The sequence below is a fragment of the Entelurus aequoreus genome, linkage group LG05 (assembly GCF_033978785.1).
Source record: "Entelurus aequoreus isolate RoL-2023_Sb linkage group LG05, RoL_Eaeq_v1.1, whole genome shotgun sequence".
NCBI classification, from domain to species: Eukaryota; Metazoa; Chordata; class Actinopteri; order Syngnathiformes; family Syngnathidae; genus Entelurus; species Entelurus aequoreus.
Genome location: NC_084735.1, coordinates 83,664,964 through 83,682,117, shown reverse-complemented (window position 1 = coordinate 83,682,117; position 17,154 = coordinate 83,664,964). Strand labels below are relative to the sequence as shown.

Genomic DNA, 17,154 nt, shown 5'->3' with positions numbered 1-17,154 from the left:
ACAAGTATAGGACAATATCATGGATAATGTCCGATACAAGCAGTCCTGCAGCATGTTTACTTGTGCAAAAATGGACAGACAGTTGACACACGTGGCCCCGTTTGCACTGCACACCAAATCAGGTTTTTTTGGCCTCAAGTGACACAGATCTGATTTTTTTTTTTGCCAATCTAAACCAGGCCTGGGCAAATATTTTGACTCGGGGGGCCACATTTAGAGAAGGAAATGTGTCTGGGGGCCGGTATATCTATTTTTAGGAACACTAATACAAAACCTCACATTAATGTCTGATTGAATGCTAGAAACGTTATGACAGACCGCCTTAAAAAACGTAATGGAATTTTACATTTTTCTATAAACGATAAAACACTGATATTGACAAAATATGAATGTCACACCCCCTTTCGATCGGTATATTTTACAATCAAGTGAAACGCAACAAAAATGCAACAAACAGTGTAATATGAACGCGAATGGTACAAAATGAACCCACCTACAATATGATTTATCATTAAGCTTTAGAACTTTGTTGTGAAAATCTCCTTCCGCGTCTGTGGAAACGCTTCCCGCCCACACTGCTTGGTGCCTCGTCTGAGCTGCTGTGACGTAGATTACCATAGTAACTAATTAGATTACCATAGTAACTGGTATATCATCCATAAACGCAGATTCCAACCATTGAAATACTTTGTATAGTTCAAGACTTGCGGTCAATAGAAAACATCACTGCACAGCTACACTTTCCATCTTAAAGATCTAAAAAAAATGATTTGTGAATGTCCGGCGGGCCAGATTGAAAAGTTTAACCCCCGGGCCTTAATTTGCCCAGGTCTGGTCTAAACGCTCCAAAGTGCTTCAAATCTGATCTTTTAGCATCACATTCAGGCCACATCAGGAGGTGGTCCAAATCTGTTTGGAATCTGATATTTTCAAATGTGACTGCCGTCTAAACGCAATCTGACCTGTATGTGACCTGAATGTGACTTTTTCGTCAGCTTTGGGCGAGCTACGTCACTCGTGTGCGCCGGAAAGACGCAGTCGCCCGCGGAAATGAATACTTCCTCACAACATCCGGTTTCGGTAAGCAACGTGTTTTTATGACGGCCAAATTTTCGGTGCATGACTTATCAATAGTGTGGAAAAAATAGCCTATTTGTAATATAGGAATATATAGTGACTTTTTCGTCAGCTTTGGGCGAGCTACGTCACTCGTGTGTGCCGGAAAAACGCAGTTGCCCGCGAAAATGGATACTTCCGCACTACATCCGGTTTCGGTAAGCGGGGTGTTTTTTTGACGGCCAAATTTTCGGTGCGTGACTTGTCAATAGTGTGGGAAAAAATAGGCTATATGTAATATAGGAATATATATTTTGATGAAATAATGATTGTTGAAGGACCGGCATTTACGTTGTGGCGTATTTGCTTACTTCTGAGTTGAAAAATAAAGCTAACGTAGGTCGACGCTGATGTCTGTATCTCCTCTAGTTAACAGCCATTAAAATATTGCAACCCTCCCAAATATATTACACTATATACATCCATTCATACATTATATTACTTTCATTTATTTTCACGTAAAAAAACCACTCATTTTTAAGGCGTGTCAACCATATCTATGGTGTTGACTTTTATTTTATTTTGTAGTAGCAGCAGCGACTTCCTTGTTCATTTACAGAATCCGGTCAATTTATTTTGGTTACACTTACGCATGCAAGTGACGTCAATGCCGCATGCGCGTTTACACTGGAGTCTGATAAAGATCACATTTTACTTGCAGTGTAAACAGTCAGCTGGAGAGAAAAAAAATCGATTTTGGCCAATTTGGCCTGCAGTGTAAACTTAGTCTTCTATTTTAGCCAAGTCCTTTACAAAAGGTAAACATGCTAGGTTTAGGCTACGAGCAGCCAGCAGCTAAGCACATAATAGCACACAAGCTAAACACATGTAATAATAAGGTGTGCACAAAAAAAATCGATTCACATCTGAATGTGGATTTTTATTCATCCAAATTTTAAATCGATTAACTTTTTTTTTTTTTTTATAAGAATACCTTTTTTTAAAGTTGTTTTTCGGCCATCTTCCTGCAACCAGAATGAGCATTTCTAACCTGTAACCTGTTTTGAAAAAAGTATCATTACAAATATTAGACCAAATAATACTTTTCTGGAATCGCTTTGAATCAAGATTCGACTGAATCGAATCGTCAACCCAGTAATCGGATCGAATCGAATCGTTGGGTGCCCAAAATTCCCACCCCTAGTAATAAATGTCCTTCATTGAACAATATTGCAGTCTAAAACAGCACATTTGTCAATATAAACACATATTAAGTAGTTCTAGTTGCATATTACTTGCATGTGCAAAGGCTTCAAGGCAGGATATTAAAAGGCATCCAGTAACAAACGTGTCCGCATCTTACCGAGTCATGAGTTATTGCATCCTCTAGGTCAGGGGTGTCAAACGTACGGCCCGCGAACAGGTTTTATCCGGCCCGCGTATAAAAATGAGCCAAAATTTTTGAATGAAAAAAAAAACAGCTGTTCTAAATGTGTCCACTAGATGTCACAATAGCAATTCTTTGTATCTTTGTAGATGATGCTACATATGTAAAAATAAATAAATAAAATAAACCACATGATGTTAGTGCACCAGTTGAGGAAAATGATCAAACTACATAAATAACATCCTGTCATTTGATTTTGATATAATTTTTTTTATCTTGATGGTTTGAAAATTAACACCAATGAGTTGACTGATGAACATTACCACATAATTTATTCAGAAAGTATAAATAACGACAAATAAAGATAGAATACTATTAACCGCAACATGTAAGTGTAAAAAAAAATTTTAAACCCAACATATGTATTTTACAATGCTTTTATATTTCCTGTATTTTTTATTATTACTTTGAACTGTTTTATATTTAAATTTGAGTACACTGAAAAGCGCTATACCAAATAAAATGTATTATTATTAACAACATTATGATTTGTACATTTCCAGAATGTGCTTGTTCTATTTGTAAACAAAGAAAACAATCTGAAGTTGTCTTTATTTTTAAGTTATCGTGCCGTAATTTTACCAGTCCGGCCCACTTGGGAGTAGATTGAGTTTGACACCCCTGCTCTAGGTGATGCCAAAAAAAAAACAAATACCACTCCAACTTAAAGACAGCATAAATCCATTCCAGACGGTGAATAGTAAATAGGTTAGTGTTTGTCATACCTACCATTGTTCTCTCTTTGACTCTTTGACTTGAGCAAACCTTTTCTAAAATTCCATCCATCCGTCCATTTTCTACCGCTTGTCCCTTGCGGGCACTACAACATGTTTAAAAAATATACGTACTATGATTCATGCTAATATTGGCCAACACCAAAAGCTCCAAAAATTGGAAATTAAAAAGTTCTATTGGTACAAATGTGATGTGTAAGTGAGTGTGTGGCACAATCACCAGCTGTATCGACGCTGCACTGATACTGTTATCCGATGGATTAAAAATCATTTTTTTAAAAACAACATCCGTGCAGAAAGGAATATGAAACGTGCACATATGATCAATAGGCCAAATAGTAAACATGAAAAGGACATTTACCTTTTTTGTTGCTTTTAATATCAAAATTCTTCATTCCATTCAGGTCAAAGAGAATACTGAATAAATATAGCAACAAAGTCGCCACGTCCTCTTATGCTCTGGCAGACCAGGTGTGTGCGAGCTGCGTTAAGTAGCGGCGTTGTAACGGCGAGCCACGATCAACAGTCCCGTGATAATGTGTTAACAGGGCTCGGTGGCGAATGTATAGACCGAGTCCATGTCGTCCACGTCAGCTGCAGGCTTCCCCTTCCACGGCGTAGAAGGCGACACCCGGGCGCGGGAGAAAAGCGTCAACATGGACGTCCGTCCTACAAAAAGAGCGCGCAAGTGGCGAGCGTGTCCTCACCGCCCTGAGCTGTTTGTGCCAAGAACTCAGAGTTCTCGTAGTCGTCGTCTAGGCGGGGATCGGGTTCGGAACGTTAGAAATGGAAAAAGGGATCTGGGAATGCATTGTGAGCGTTAGTACCGTCGCTTTTGGGCGCCGCTGCGGGAACGTTTTCGTAGTCGCCCATCAAGAGCTGGTGAGCATCTGAGGACGTGAACATCAAACCACCAATCAGGAGAGTTCCTTCTTGTTTTTGTGTGGAGCAGCACCTGCTTACCTTTTGTCCTCGCGTCATTTTCATACACCGGCATGGGGAGAGGATTCCTGCACACACAAAATACATAAATGTGATTCACAAGGACATAACACTTGAATATGCTTTATAAAGACATATAAATATGTTTTATAAGGACATAACACATAAATATGCTTTATAAGGACACATAAATATGTTTTATAAGGACACATAAATATGCTTTATAAGGACATAACACATAAATATGCTTTATAAGGACATAACACATAAATATGCTTTATAAGGACATGACACATAAATATGCTTTATAAGGACACATAAATATGCTTTATAAGGACATAACACATAAATATGCTTTATAAGGACATGACACAAATATGCTTTATAAGGACATAACACATAAATATGCTTTATAAGGACATAACACATAAATATGCTTCATAAGGACATAACACATAAATATGCTTTATAAGGACATAACACATAAATATGCTTTATAAGAACACACTTATGCATGAATATGATTTATAAAGACATAATGACACATAAATATGCTTTATAAAGACATAATGACACAAATATGCTTTATAAAGACATAATGACACATAAATATGCTTTATAAAGACATAATGACACATAAATATGCTTTATAAAGACATAATGACACATAAATATGCTTTTTAAAGACATAATGACACATACATATGCCTTTTAAAAACACACGCATAAATATTTTAAAAAAAAAACATACTTACACATTATTTATGCTTTATAAGGACACACTTACACACAAATATGCTTTATAAAGACATAATGACACATAAATATGCTTTATAAGGACATACTTACACGTTAATATGCTTTATAAGGACATACACATAAATATGCTTTATAAGGACATACTTACACGTTAATATGTTATATAAGGACATTGCGACACATAAATGTGCTTTATAAAAACACACTTACGCATAAATATGCTTTTCAAGAACACACACATAAATATGCTTTATAAGGACATAACACATAAATATGCTTCATAAGAACACACTTACGCATGAATATGATTTATAAAGACATAATGACACATAAATATGCTTTATAAGGACATAACACATAAATATGCTTTATAAGAACACACTTACGCATGAATATGATTTATAAAGACAATGACACATAAATATGCTTTATAAGGACACACTTACTCATAAACATGCTTTATAAAGACATAATGACACATAAATATGCTTTTTAAGGACATACTTACACATAAATATGCTTTATAAGGACACACTTACACATAAATATGCTTTATAAGGACACACTTACACATAAATATGCTTTATAAGGACACACTTACACATAAATATGCTTTATAAGGACACACTTACACATAAATATGCTTTATAAGGACACACTTACACATAAATATGCTTTATAAGGACACACTTACACATAAATATGCTTTATAAGGACACACTTACACATAAATATGCTTTATAAGGACACACTTACACATAAATATGCTTTATAAGGACACACTTACACATAAATATGCTTTATAAGGACACACTTACACATAAATATGCTTTATAAGGACACACTTACACATAAATATGCTCCCAGCTTCTCGACGGTGATGCATCATTTAAATAAACAGCTGTTGGCATAAATAAAGTGCAGATTTTCAAACAACAATAACATTAACAAAATTAATTAAGAATTATTTTGCAAAAGTCACCTGAATAACAGTCAGCGCTGGAAAACAGAAACAAACATAATTGACCTTTGCTTTGAAATGAATAGTATTTGTACATAAACTACTACATACTTGGGGTCATGTGGGGTAAATGAATAGTATTTGTACATAAAGTAATACATACTTGGGGTCATGTGGGGTAAATGAATAGTATTTGTATATAAACTACTACATACTTGGGGTCATGTGGGGTAAATGAATAGTATTTGTACATAAAGTAATACATACTTGGGGTCATGTGGGGTAAATGAATAGTATTTGTACATAAACTACTACATACTTGGGGTCATGTGGGGTAAATGAATAGTATTTGTACATAAAGTAATACATACTTGGGGTCACGTGGGGTAAATGAATAGTATTTGTACATAAAGTAATACATACTTGGGGTCATGTGGGGTAAATGAATAGTATTTGTACATAAAGTAATACATACTTGGGGTCATGTGGGGTAAATGAATAGTATTTGTACATAAAGTAATACATACTTGGGGTCATGTGGGGTAAATGAATAGTATTTGTACATAAAGTAATACATACTTGGGGTCATGTGGGGTAAATGAATAGTATTTGTACATAAAGTAATACATACTTGGGGTCATGTGGGGTAAATGAATAGTATTTGTACATAAAGTAATACATACTTGGGGTCACGTGGGGTAAATGAATAGTATTTGTACATAAAGTAATACATACTTGGGGTCATGTGGGGTAAATGAATAGTATTTGTACATAAAGTAATACATACTTGGGGTCACGTGGGGTAAATGAATAGTATTTGTACATAAAGTAATACATACTTGGAGTCACGTGGGGTCATTTGGTTGACTCTGGTGACTGGAAAATGCAAGAAAAAGTAGTAAATATGGAAGAAGAAATAAATTCCCATGACAGGACTGACCTGTTTTTGAGCGCACGACAGCGAACCTGCTGCCCCCTCGATGGCTGCGGACACGTCAGAGCGTACACGCGTCACAATGTGGGACAGAATGTACATACGGTGTACTCACAATGTCTGCGTGTCGTATACTTGAGTTTCCTCGTGTATGGTCTCTGCAGGAAGTGTACGGGCACACACAAGACAGGATTTGATCACACGTGCAGTATAGTAACAACAACAACATACTTTATAACTCTACATATGGGACTTAGGATTGACCCCTGGGGTACGCCGCAGGTCATGGACACAATGAAAGAGACTGCCCTGTGTTTAGGCTTTTGATTGGACCGTCACTTACTGGACTTCTTTTTACATCGCAGACACAGAAGACACAGAAGACTCAGCAGACTCAGCGACGCAGCTGTCGGTAAAGCACACTGGACACTGAAATTTCCCAGCATGTCTGAAAGCAGCACAGGACACACAACTGCACCCTTTTCTCAAATGAACAGGATGTGGCTGAACAAAAAACCGCTTCATAAAGATTGTGGTCAAACACAAGAACACAGCAGTAAAGCATTTCAAGCTATATACTTTATACATATATATATATATGTGTATATATATATGTATATATATATATATGTGTGTGTGTATATACATATATGTGTGTATATATGTACATATATATGTGTATATATGTACATATATACACATATATATGTATATATATATATATATATATATATATATATATATATATATATATATATATATATATATATATATATATATATATATATATATATGTGTGTTTATATATATATATGTGTGTTTATATATATGTATATGTATATTTATGTATATATACAATACAAAAGCTATTCTCCCTTAACAAATACTAATTTTTGTCTAAAAATAAATACATTTAGCATTTCAAAATTTAATCAAGTGTTTTTGATTAAATAAAAAAGTTTTCAACACAATATATACACAATATATGAAAATGAATACATTTTATAGAAAATAGAAATAAACTGAGATTTAAACATATAAATGTAAACAGTGTAATTAAAATAATAAGATTTTCTCCAATGAATTACCTTGAAACAATACTAATATCATGAAAATATATAGCACCCATCCATTTTTTACCGCTTGTCCCTCTCGGGGTCACGTGAAATGTTGAAAGTAAATATGTTTTACATAAAATACACTGTTTTGGATTATAAGATATACATAATTAGTTTAATTAAAAGAAAATGCGTTTTTTTTCAAATGAGGTAAAAACGGAAATGACATTAAATTAACTACGTCGAACACTACTGATGCAATCAAAAATATAACATGACATGTTGACAATAAATATATTTTATACAAAATACAAATACACTGTTTTAAAATTAAAAATATATATAATAAATAATTTAATTAAAACATTATTAGTATGATTTTTTTCAAATGAGGTAAAAAAATACATTGAATTATTACTTTAAACAATGTTAATACAATCAAAAATATAACAAAAAATGTTGAAAAGACATTTTACATGAAAATCAAATGTTATAGATTTTGAAAATATAAAAAGAATACATAAATTGAAATATTATTGACATGTTTTTAATAAAAAATCAATTAAAATTATTTTTGAACATTGATATAATACATTAAATGTATAACTTAAAATAATTTTAATAAAGCTAATTATGATCATAAATACATTAAAATATTACTTTAAACAAAACTAATATAATATATAACATAAAATGTTGAAAATAAACACATTTTATATGAAAATCTAATGTTTTAAATTTTGAAATCATAAAAAGAATAAATACATTGAAATATTATTAACATGTTTTTATGACATCAATTTAATTTATTTTATAACATTGATTTAATACACTAAGTTTATTACTTAAAATAATTACAATAACGTTTATTATGATCATAAATACATTAAATTATTACTTTAAACAATACTAATATAAGCAAAAATATAACAAAATGTTGAGAATGCATACATTAACGGACCTATTAGCTGCCATAAAAGACAGAGACAGAAAATACTCCGAATACCAAAAGTGTAAAACAGAAGTAGATAAACAAGCCAATAATAACCTCAAATTACTCCTTTCAACTCTCAAAAAGCAATGCAATAAATTAAGAAATAAGACAACCAACCTGACTAAATCCTTAAAAAAAAATTACATTAACGACAAAATAGAGGAAAACACGAATAAGCCACGTGAGCTCTGGAAAATCCTCAACAATCAGCTTCCCGGTTGCAGCCAAAAACTTAAAACCAGACTCACCAACATCAGCATCAAGGAGGGCGACTCCCTCATTACAGACAAAATGGAGGTTGCAAGCAGACTTAACACCTTTTTCACCAGCATAGCCACAACTCTTGTCAACAAGCTGTCCCACCACTCTGGTCGCTTTGGTGTAGAACACATTAAAGCCTTCTACAGAAAGCTAGGAATATCCAACAACGATTTCAAATTAGAAATGGTCACAGCTGATGAGGTGCTTAAAAAAATTGAGCGCGCTCCACCCAAACAAGGCCACCGGCCTTGACAATATCCCCTCCAGATTCTTCAGGGACTCTGCCTCCACCATCGCCCCAATCATCACGCCCATAACAAACCTCTCAATTTCACAAGGCCAAGTACCAAAAGATTTTAAGATAACAAGAGTAACTCCGCTCTTTAAAAAAGGAAGCAAATTGGAACCTGGCAACTACCGACTTGTTTCTATTCTCAGTTCCATTTCGAAAGTAATGGAGAAAATAGTTTATGAACAGGTCGATAGTTACCTTGCCACCAATAAACTCATGTACAAATTCCAATCCGGCTTCAGAACTAACCACTCCACTGACACATGCCTCCTTTATCTGACCGACCACATCAAACATGAGGTGGACGCGGGCAAATACTGCGGCATGGTCATGCTGGACCTTCAGAAGGCCTTTGACACCATTAACCACGCTATACTGTTGGATAAGCTCAGAGCAATCGGATTTGACAAAACCTCATCGAGCTGGATGCAATCTTACTTGGAGGGGAGGGAGCAGGTGGTAGAGGTGAACGGCACCGTGTCCCCCCCCTCTCGGTGAGCTGTGGAGTCCCCCAAGGCAGTATATTAGGGCCTTTACTGTTCCTAATATACATAAACGACATGTCATCAGCATGCGACTGTGAATTGTTCTTGTTTGCGGATGACTCGGCCTTGCTGGTATCAGACAGGGACAAGTCACAGGTGGAGAAAATCCTCAGTGCTAAACTCTGTAGAACTTGCACCTGGCTCTCTGACAATAAACTTGGGTAAAACGGAATCCATCCTGTTTGGGTCCCACATCAACCTTAAAGGCCTACTGAAACCCACTACTACCGACCACGCAGTCTGATAGTTTATATATCAATGATGAAATCTTAACATTATAACACATGCCAATACGGCCGGGTTAACTTATAAAGTGACATTTTAAATTTGCCGCTAAACTTCCGGTTCGAAACGCCTCTGAGGATGACGTATGCGTGTGACGTAGCCCGGCGAACACGGGTATGCCTTCCACATTGAAGCCGATACGAAAAAGCTCTGTTTTCATTTCATAATTCCACAGTATTCTGGACATCTGTGTTCGTGAATCTGTTTCAATCATGTTCATTGCATTATGGAGAAGGAAGCCGAGCAAGCAAAGAAGAAAGTTGTCGGTGCGAAATGGACGTATTTTTCGAACGTAGTCAGCCACAACAGTACACAGCCGGCGCTTCTTTGTTTACATTCCCGAAAGATGCAGTCAAGATGGAAGAACTCGGATAACAGAGACTCTAACCAGGAGGACTTTTGATTTGGATACACAGACGCCTGTAGAGAACTGGGACAACACAGACTCTTACCAGGATTACTTTGATTTGGATGACAAAGACGCAGACGTGCTACTGTGAGTATGCAGCTTTGGCTTTTTTTTGCGTATGTACGTAACTTTTTTTTAAATATATAAGCTTTATGAACCTTGGGTTAGGTGAACGGTCTTTTGGGCTGAGTGATTGTGTGTGTTGATCATGTGTTTGAATTGTATTGGCGTGTTCTATGGAGCTAGGAGCTAGCAGAGGAGCTAGGAGCTAGCATAACACGTACCGTACCGTACGTGCGCGTCACGTACGTAACTTTTTAAAAATATATAAGCTTTATGAACCTTGGGTTAGGTGAACGGTCTTTTGGGCTGAGTGATTGTGTGTGTTGATCGGGTGTTTGAATTGTATTGGCGTGTTCTATGGAGCTAGGAGCTAGCAGAGGAGCTAGGAGCTAGCATAACAAACACGCAGGTGTTATTATGCAGGATTAATTTGTGGCATATTAAATATAAGCCTGGTTGTGTTGTGGCTAATAGAGTATATATATGTCTTGTGTTTATTTACTGTTGTAGTCATTCCCAGCTGAATATCAGGTACCGTGAGTATGCAGCCTTGGCTGCTAAACATTCGATAACTTGACCGTATGTGCGCGTCACGTACGTAACTTTTTTTAAATATATAAGCTTTATGAACCTTGGGTTAGGTGAACGGTCTTTTGGGCTGAGTGATTGTGTGTGTTGATCGGGTGTTTGAATTGTATTGGCGTGTTCTATGGAGCTAGGAGCTAGCAGAGGAGCTAGGAGCTAGCATAACAAACACGCAGGTGTTTTTATGCAGGATTAATTTGTGGCATATTAAATATAAGCCTGGTTGTGTTGTGGCTAATAGAGTATATATATGTCTTGTGTTTATTTACTGTTGTAGTCATTCCCAGCTGAATATCAGGTCACCCCCGGCTCTCACAGCATCTTCCCTATCTGAATAGCTTCAACTCCCCACTAGTCCTTCACTTGCACTTTACTCATCCACAAATCTTTCATCCTCGCTGAAATTAATGGGGAAATTGTCGCTTTCTCGGTCCGAATCTCTCTCACTTCATGCGGCCATCATTGTAAACAATAGGGAACTTTGCGTATATGTTCAATTGACTACTTCACGCTACTTCCGGTAGGTGCAAGCCTTTTTTTTATCAGATACCAAAAGTTGCAATCTTTATCGTCGTTGTTCTATACTAAATCCTTTCAGCAAAAATATGGCAATATCGCGAAATGATCAAGTATGACACATAGAATAGATCTGCTATCCCCGTTTAAATAAAAAAAATTCATTTCAGTAGGCCTTTAAGAAAGTCAATGACTTCACCATAAAAGTTGGTGACATTGTTATCACCAGGAAAGATGAGGTCACCTACCTAGGTTCCATTCTACAGGCTAATCTTTCCTGTGATAAAATGGCAACCAAGGTAATCAAAAAGGTCAACCAACGAACGAGATTTCTCTATAGAATCTCCTCTCTGGTCAACAAAAGCACCTTGAGGATTCTAGCGAGAACTCTCGTTCAACCCTTTTTCGATTACGCATGCACCTCCTGGTACCCCATCACCTCCAAAACCCTCAAATCTAAACTCCAAACATCCCAGAACAAGCTAGTCCGATTACTTCTAGACCTCCACCCCAGATCCCACCTCACTCGTAAGTGGGCTGGCTCAGGGTGGAGGACAGAGTAAAACAACTTGCACTGAGCCTGGTCTATAAAATCCGCTACACCTCCCTGATACCGAAGTACATGTCAAACTACTTCCTTAACGTAAATGACCGCCATAACCACAACACCAGGGGGAGCTCCACTAACCACGTTAAACCCAGATTCCGAACTAACAAAGGTCTTAACTCATTCTCTTTCTATGCCACATCCATATGGAATGCGCTCCCAACAGGTGTAAAAGAAAGGGCATCTCTATCCTCCTTCAAAACCGCAATAAAAGTACACCGCCAGGCAACTTCAACCCTAAACTAACACCCTCCCCGGATTGTTAATAAACAAATGTAGATACTTTTTCTTATGCTTTCTGATCTCTCTCTCTCTTTCCACTACTTGCTGTACATATCCTACCAAGTCAGACCTACACTGTTTCAATGTCCATTTCTCCATTTCTCTGTTCTCAATTGTTGATGACTGAAGTGATGATAACAACCAAACCTAACCCCCCCCCTCCACATCCCACACCCCGGATTGTAAATAATGTAAATAACTCAATGTAAATAATTCAATGTATATACCCAGATGATTATCTTGTGTGATGACTGTATTATGATGATAGTATATATCTGATAGTATATATCTGTATCATGAATCAATTTAAGTGGACCCCGACTTAAACAAGTTGAAAAACTTATTGGGGTGTTACCATTTAGTGGTCAGTTGTACGGAATATGTACTGCACTGTGCAACCTACTAATAAAAGTCTCAATCAATCAAAACACATTAAATTATTACTTTAAACAAAACTAATATAATAAAAAATAAAACATAAAATGTTGAAAATAATAAATTGTATATTAAAATCAAATGTTTTCGATTTTAAAAATATAAAAAGACTAAATTAATTGAAATATTTTTAACACGTTTTCATGACATCCATTTAAATAATTTTTAACCTTGATTTAATACATTGACTTAATTACTTAAAATAACTTAATAAAGCTAATTATGATGATAAATACATTACATGATTACTTTAAACAAAACTAACATAATCAAAAATATAACATAAAATGGTGAAAATAAATACATTTTATATGAAAATCAAATGTTTTAAATTTTGAAATCATAAAAAGAATGAATGCAGTTTTTATGACATCAATTTTAATTTATTTTATGACATTGATTTAATACGTTAGGTTTTTTTTCTTAAAATAATTGTAATAAACCTAATTATGATCATAAATACATTATTACTTTAAACAAAACTATTATAAGCAAAAATATAACAAAATGTTAAAAATGCACACATTAAATACATAAAATTATTGCTTTAAACAAAACTAATATAACATAAAAAATTTAAAATAATACATTTTATATGAACATCAAATGTTTTCGATTTTAAAAATATAAAAATAATAAATTAATTGAAATATTATTAACATGTTTTCATGACATCCATTTAAATGATTTTTAACCTTGATTTAATACATTGAGTTAATTACTTAAAATAATTCTAATAAAGCTAATTATGATCATAAATACATTGAATTATTACTTTAAACAATATTAATATCATCAAAAATATAACATAAAATGTTAAAATTGAATACATTTTATATGAAAACCAAATGTTTTAGATTTTACAAATATAAAACGAATAAATTAATTGAAATATTATTACCATTTGAATAATTTTTAAACATTGATTTAATAAATTCAGTTAATTACCTAAAATAATTCTAATAAATATACCAAACTTAAAACCAGTGAAGTTGGTAGTAAGTAGTTGGCAGTAAGTAAATGGTAAATAAAAACAGAATACAATGATTTGCAAATCCTTTTCAACTTATATTCAATTGAATCGCCTGCAAAGACAAGATATTTAATGTTCCAACTGGAAGGTTCAGAGAATCTGGAAACCAACATTGAATGCTCGTAACCTTCGATCCCTCAGGCGGTATTGCATCAAAAAGCGACATCAGTGTGTAAAAGATATCGCCACATGGGCTCAGGAACACTTCAGAAAACCACTGTCAGTAACTACAGTTTGTCACTACATCTGTAAGTGCAAGTTAAAACTCTACTATGCAAAGCGAAAGCCATTTATCAACAACACCCGGAAACGCCGCCGGCTTCGCTGGGCCCGAGCTTATCTAAGATGGACTGATGCAAAGTGGAAAAGTGTTCTGTGGTCTGACGAGTCCACATTTCAAAATGTTTTTGGAAACTGTCCTCCGGAACAAAGAGGAAAAGAACCATCCGGACTGTTTGAGGCGCAAAGTTCATAAGCCAGCATCTGTGATGATATGGGGGTGTATTAGTGCCCAAGGCGTGGGTAACTTACACATCTGTGAAGGCACCATTAATGCTGAAAGGTACATACAGGTTTTGGAGCAACATATGTTGCCATCCAAGCAACGTTACCATGGACGCCCCTGCTTATTTCAGCAAGACAATGCCAAGCCACGTGTTACAACAGCGTGGCTTCATAGTAAAAGAGACTGGCCTGCCTGTAGTCCATTGAAAATGTGTGGCGCATTATGAAGCCTAAAATACGACAACGGAGACCTCGGACTGTTGAACAACTTAAGCTGTACATCAAGCAAGAATGGGAAAGAATGTTACCTGAAAAGCTTCAAAAATTGGTCTCCTCAGTTCCCAAACATTTACTGAGTGTTGTTAAAAGGAAAGGCCATGTAACACAGTGGTAAAAATGCCCCTGTGCCAACTTTTTTGCAATGTGTTGCTGCCATTAAATTCAAAGTGAATGATTATTTGCAACAACAAAACAGATGCTTGTGTTTATTATAGCCTACACATATTGATAATACACTACACAAAAAGTAGACAAGTAACAACCGTGATTACCTTCGGTGGTCCAGCTGCCCTCCTTCCTGCCTGAGACAACATCAGCAGTGAAGTGTGCGAGTTTCCTCTCAACATTTTCACATCCGTCACACCGGAGACAAGACGGCAACACGCACCAGCGTGAAAATAACCCGAGTGGGCACGCAAAGTCTCCCCCTGTGGGAAGCTCAGTGTCAACTACAGTTCTTTATTCTCTGCTGCTTGGTCGGCATCGTTGAAACGGAATGTAATCCATTACAGTTACTTTGCCTTGCTTTTACTCAGTGTATGCTAAACTATCTAAACACATCCACATTGTGCTATCAGTAAAAAAGAAAAAAAAGAAGTGGCGATAAATGAAGCATTTTCAAGCTTAAAAATGGCTAAATGAACTCAAACTACCAACACTACAATAGTAATGGCCACCAGACCAGACCAAAGCAATCAGAATACGCTGTTCAGTATCGTGGCCACTGATTGGCTCAGCCTCAGGCAGCATTACTAGCATTAGCATGCTAACATTTTTAGCCAATTTTGCAGCGGAACCCCTCGGACTCATATAACTGGGTACTTGGCACATGTTAACTGTTAGCATGCTAAGATTAGCACGCTAAATTTTTGTAGCCAATTTTCTGACTTGTATAACTTGGTACTTGACACACGCTAACTTATTTTTCGGCCAATTTTTCAGCACAACACCTAAGAGTCATGACTTGGTACTTGATACATGCTAGCCGTTAGCATTCTAGCATGCTAACTTTTTTAGCCATTTTTACAGCTGAACACATCTGAGTCACGAGTAGATGTTTGAGACATGCTAACATTAGCATTCTAGCATGCTAACTTTTTTTTGTGCCAATTTTACAGCAGAACACCTCAGAGTAATGACTTGGTACTTGAGACATGCTAACTTTTTTTTGCCAATTTTACAGCCGAACACTTCAGAGTGATGACTTGGTATTTCACACATGCTAACATTAGCATGCTATCTTTTATTGTTTTTAGCCAATTTTACAGCAGAACACCTAAGAGTCATGACTTGGTACTTGATACATGCTAACCGTTAGCATTCTAGCATGCTAGCTTTTTTAGCCATTTTTACAGCTGAACACATCTGAGTCACGAGTAGGTATTTGACACATGCTAACATTAGCATTCTAGCATGCTAACTTTTTTTTGTGCCAATTTTACAGCAGAACACCTCTGAGTCATGACTTGGTACTTGAGACATGCTAACTGTTAGCATGCGGACTTTTTTTTGCCAATTTTACAGCCGAACACTTCAGAGTGATGACTTGGTATTTCACACATGCTAACATTAGCATGCTATCTTTTATTGTTTTTAGCCAATTTTACAGCAGAACACCTAAGAGACATGACCTGGTACTTGACACATGCTAACTGTTAGCATTCAAGCATGCCAATTTTACAGCCGAACACTTCAGAGTGATGACTTGGTATTTGACACATGCTAACATTAGCATTCTAGCATGCTATCTTTTTGTTTAGCCAATTTTACAGCAGAACACCTAAGAGTCATGACTTTGAACTTGACACATGCTAACTGTTAGCATTCTAGCATGCTAACTTTTTTTTTGCCAATTTTACAGCCAAACACTTCAGAGTGATGACTTGGTATTTGACACATGCTAACATTAGCATTCTAGCATGCTATCTTTTTTTTAAAGCCAATTTTACAGCACAACACCTAAGAGTCATGACTTGGTATTTGACACATGTTAACTGTTAGCATTCTAGTATGCTAACTTTTTTAGCCAATTTTTACAGCCGAACACCTCAGAGTAATGACTTGGTACTTGAGACATGCTAACATTAGCATTCTAGCATGCTATTTTTTTTTTTAGCCAATTTTACAGCAAAACACCTAAGAGTCATGACTTGTTCCTTGACAAATGCTAACT

General features: G+C 35.7%; 1 protein-coding gene across 1 annotated transcript; it reads right to left on the bottom strand.

The window, feature by feature from the left end:
- Positions 1–3,423: 3,423 nt before the first annotated feature.
- Positions 3,424–15,314, bottom strand: si:dkey-183i3.6 (LAT2 domain-containing protein). Its single transcript, XM_062046568.1, has 10 exons — positions 15,254–15,314; positions 7,177–7,281; positions 6,949–6,991; positions 6,840–6,883; positions 6,739–6,775; positions 5,921–5,937; positions 5,788–5,839; positions 4,201–4,247; positions 4,065–4,127; positions 3,424–3,992 (listed from the first exon to the last, which is right to left on the bottom strand). The coding sequence occupies exons 2-10, from the start codon at positions 7,277–7,279 to the stop codon at positions 3,907–3,909; spliced, it is 492 nt and encodes a 163-aa protein (XP_061902552.1). The 5' UTR covers positions 7,280–7,281; positions 15,254–15,314; the 3' UTR covers positions 3,424–3,906.
- Between the last annotated feature and the right edge of the window lie 1,840 nt (positions 15,315–17,154).

Excerpts from the sequence above, each read along its gene's own strand:
- si:dkey-183i3.6 (XM_062046568.1), bottom strand. The coding sequence starts at position 7,279 with ATGCTGGGAAATTTCAGTGTCCAGTGTGCTTTACCGACAGCTGCGTCG. Across the intron at positions 6,776-6,839 it reads TGTCGTGCGCTCAAAAACAG|TCACCAGAGTCAACCAAATG; the intron begins GTCAGTCCTGTC and ends TGCATTTTCCAG. Across the intron at positions 4,248-5,787 it reads AGCTGGGAGCATATTTATGT|GAATCCTCTCCCCATGCCGG; the intron begins GTAAGTGTGTCC and ends TTGTGTGTGCAG.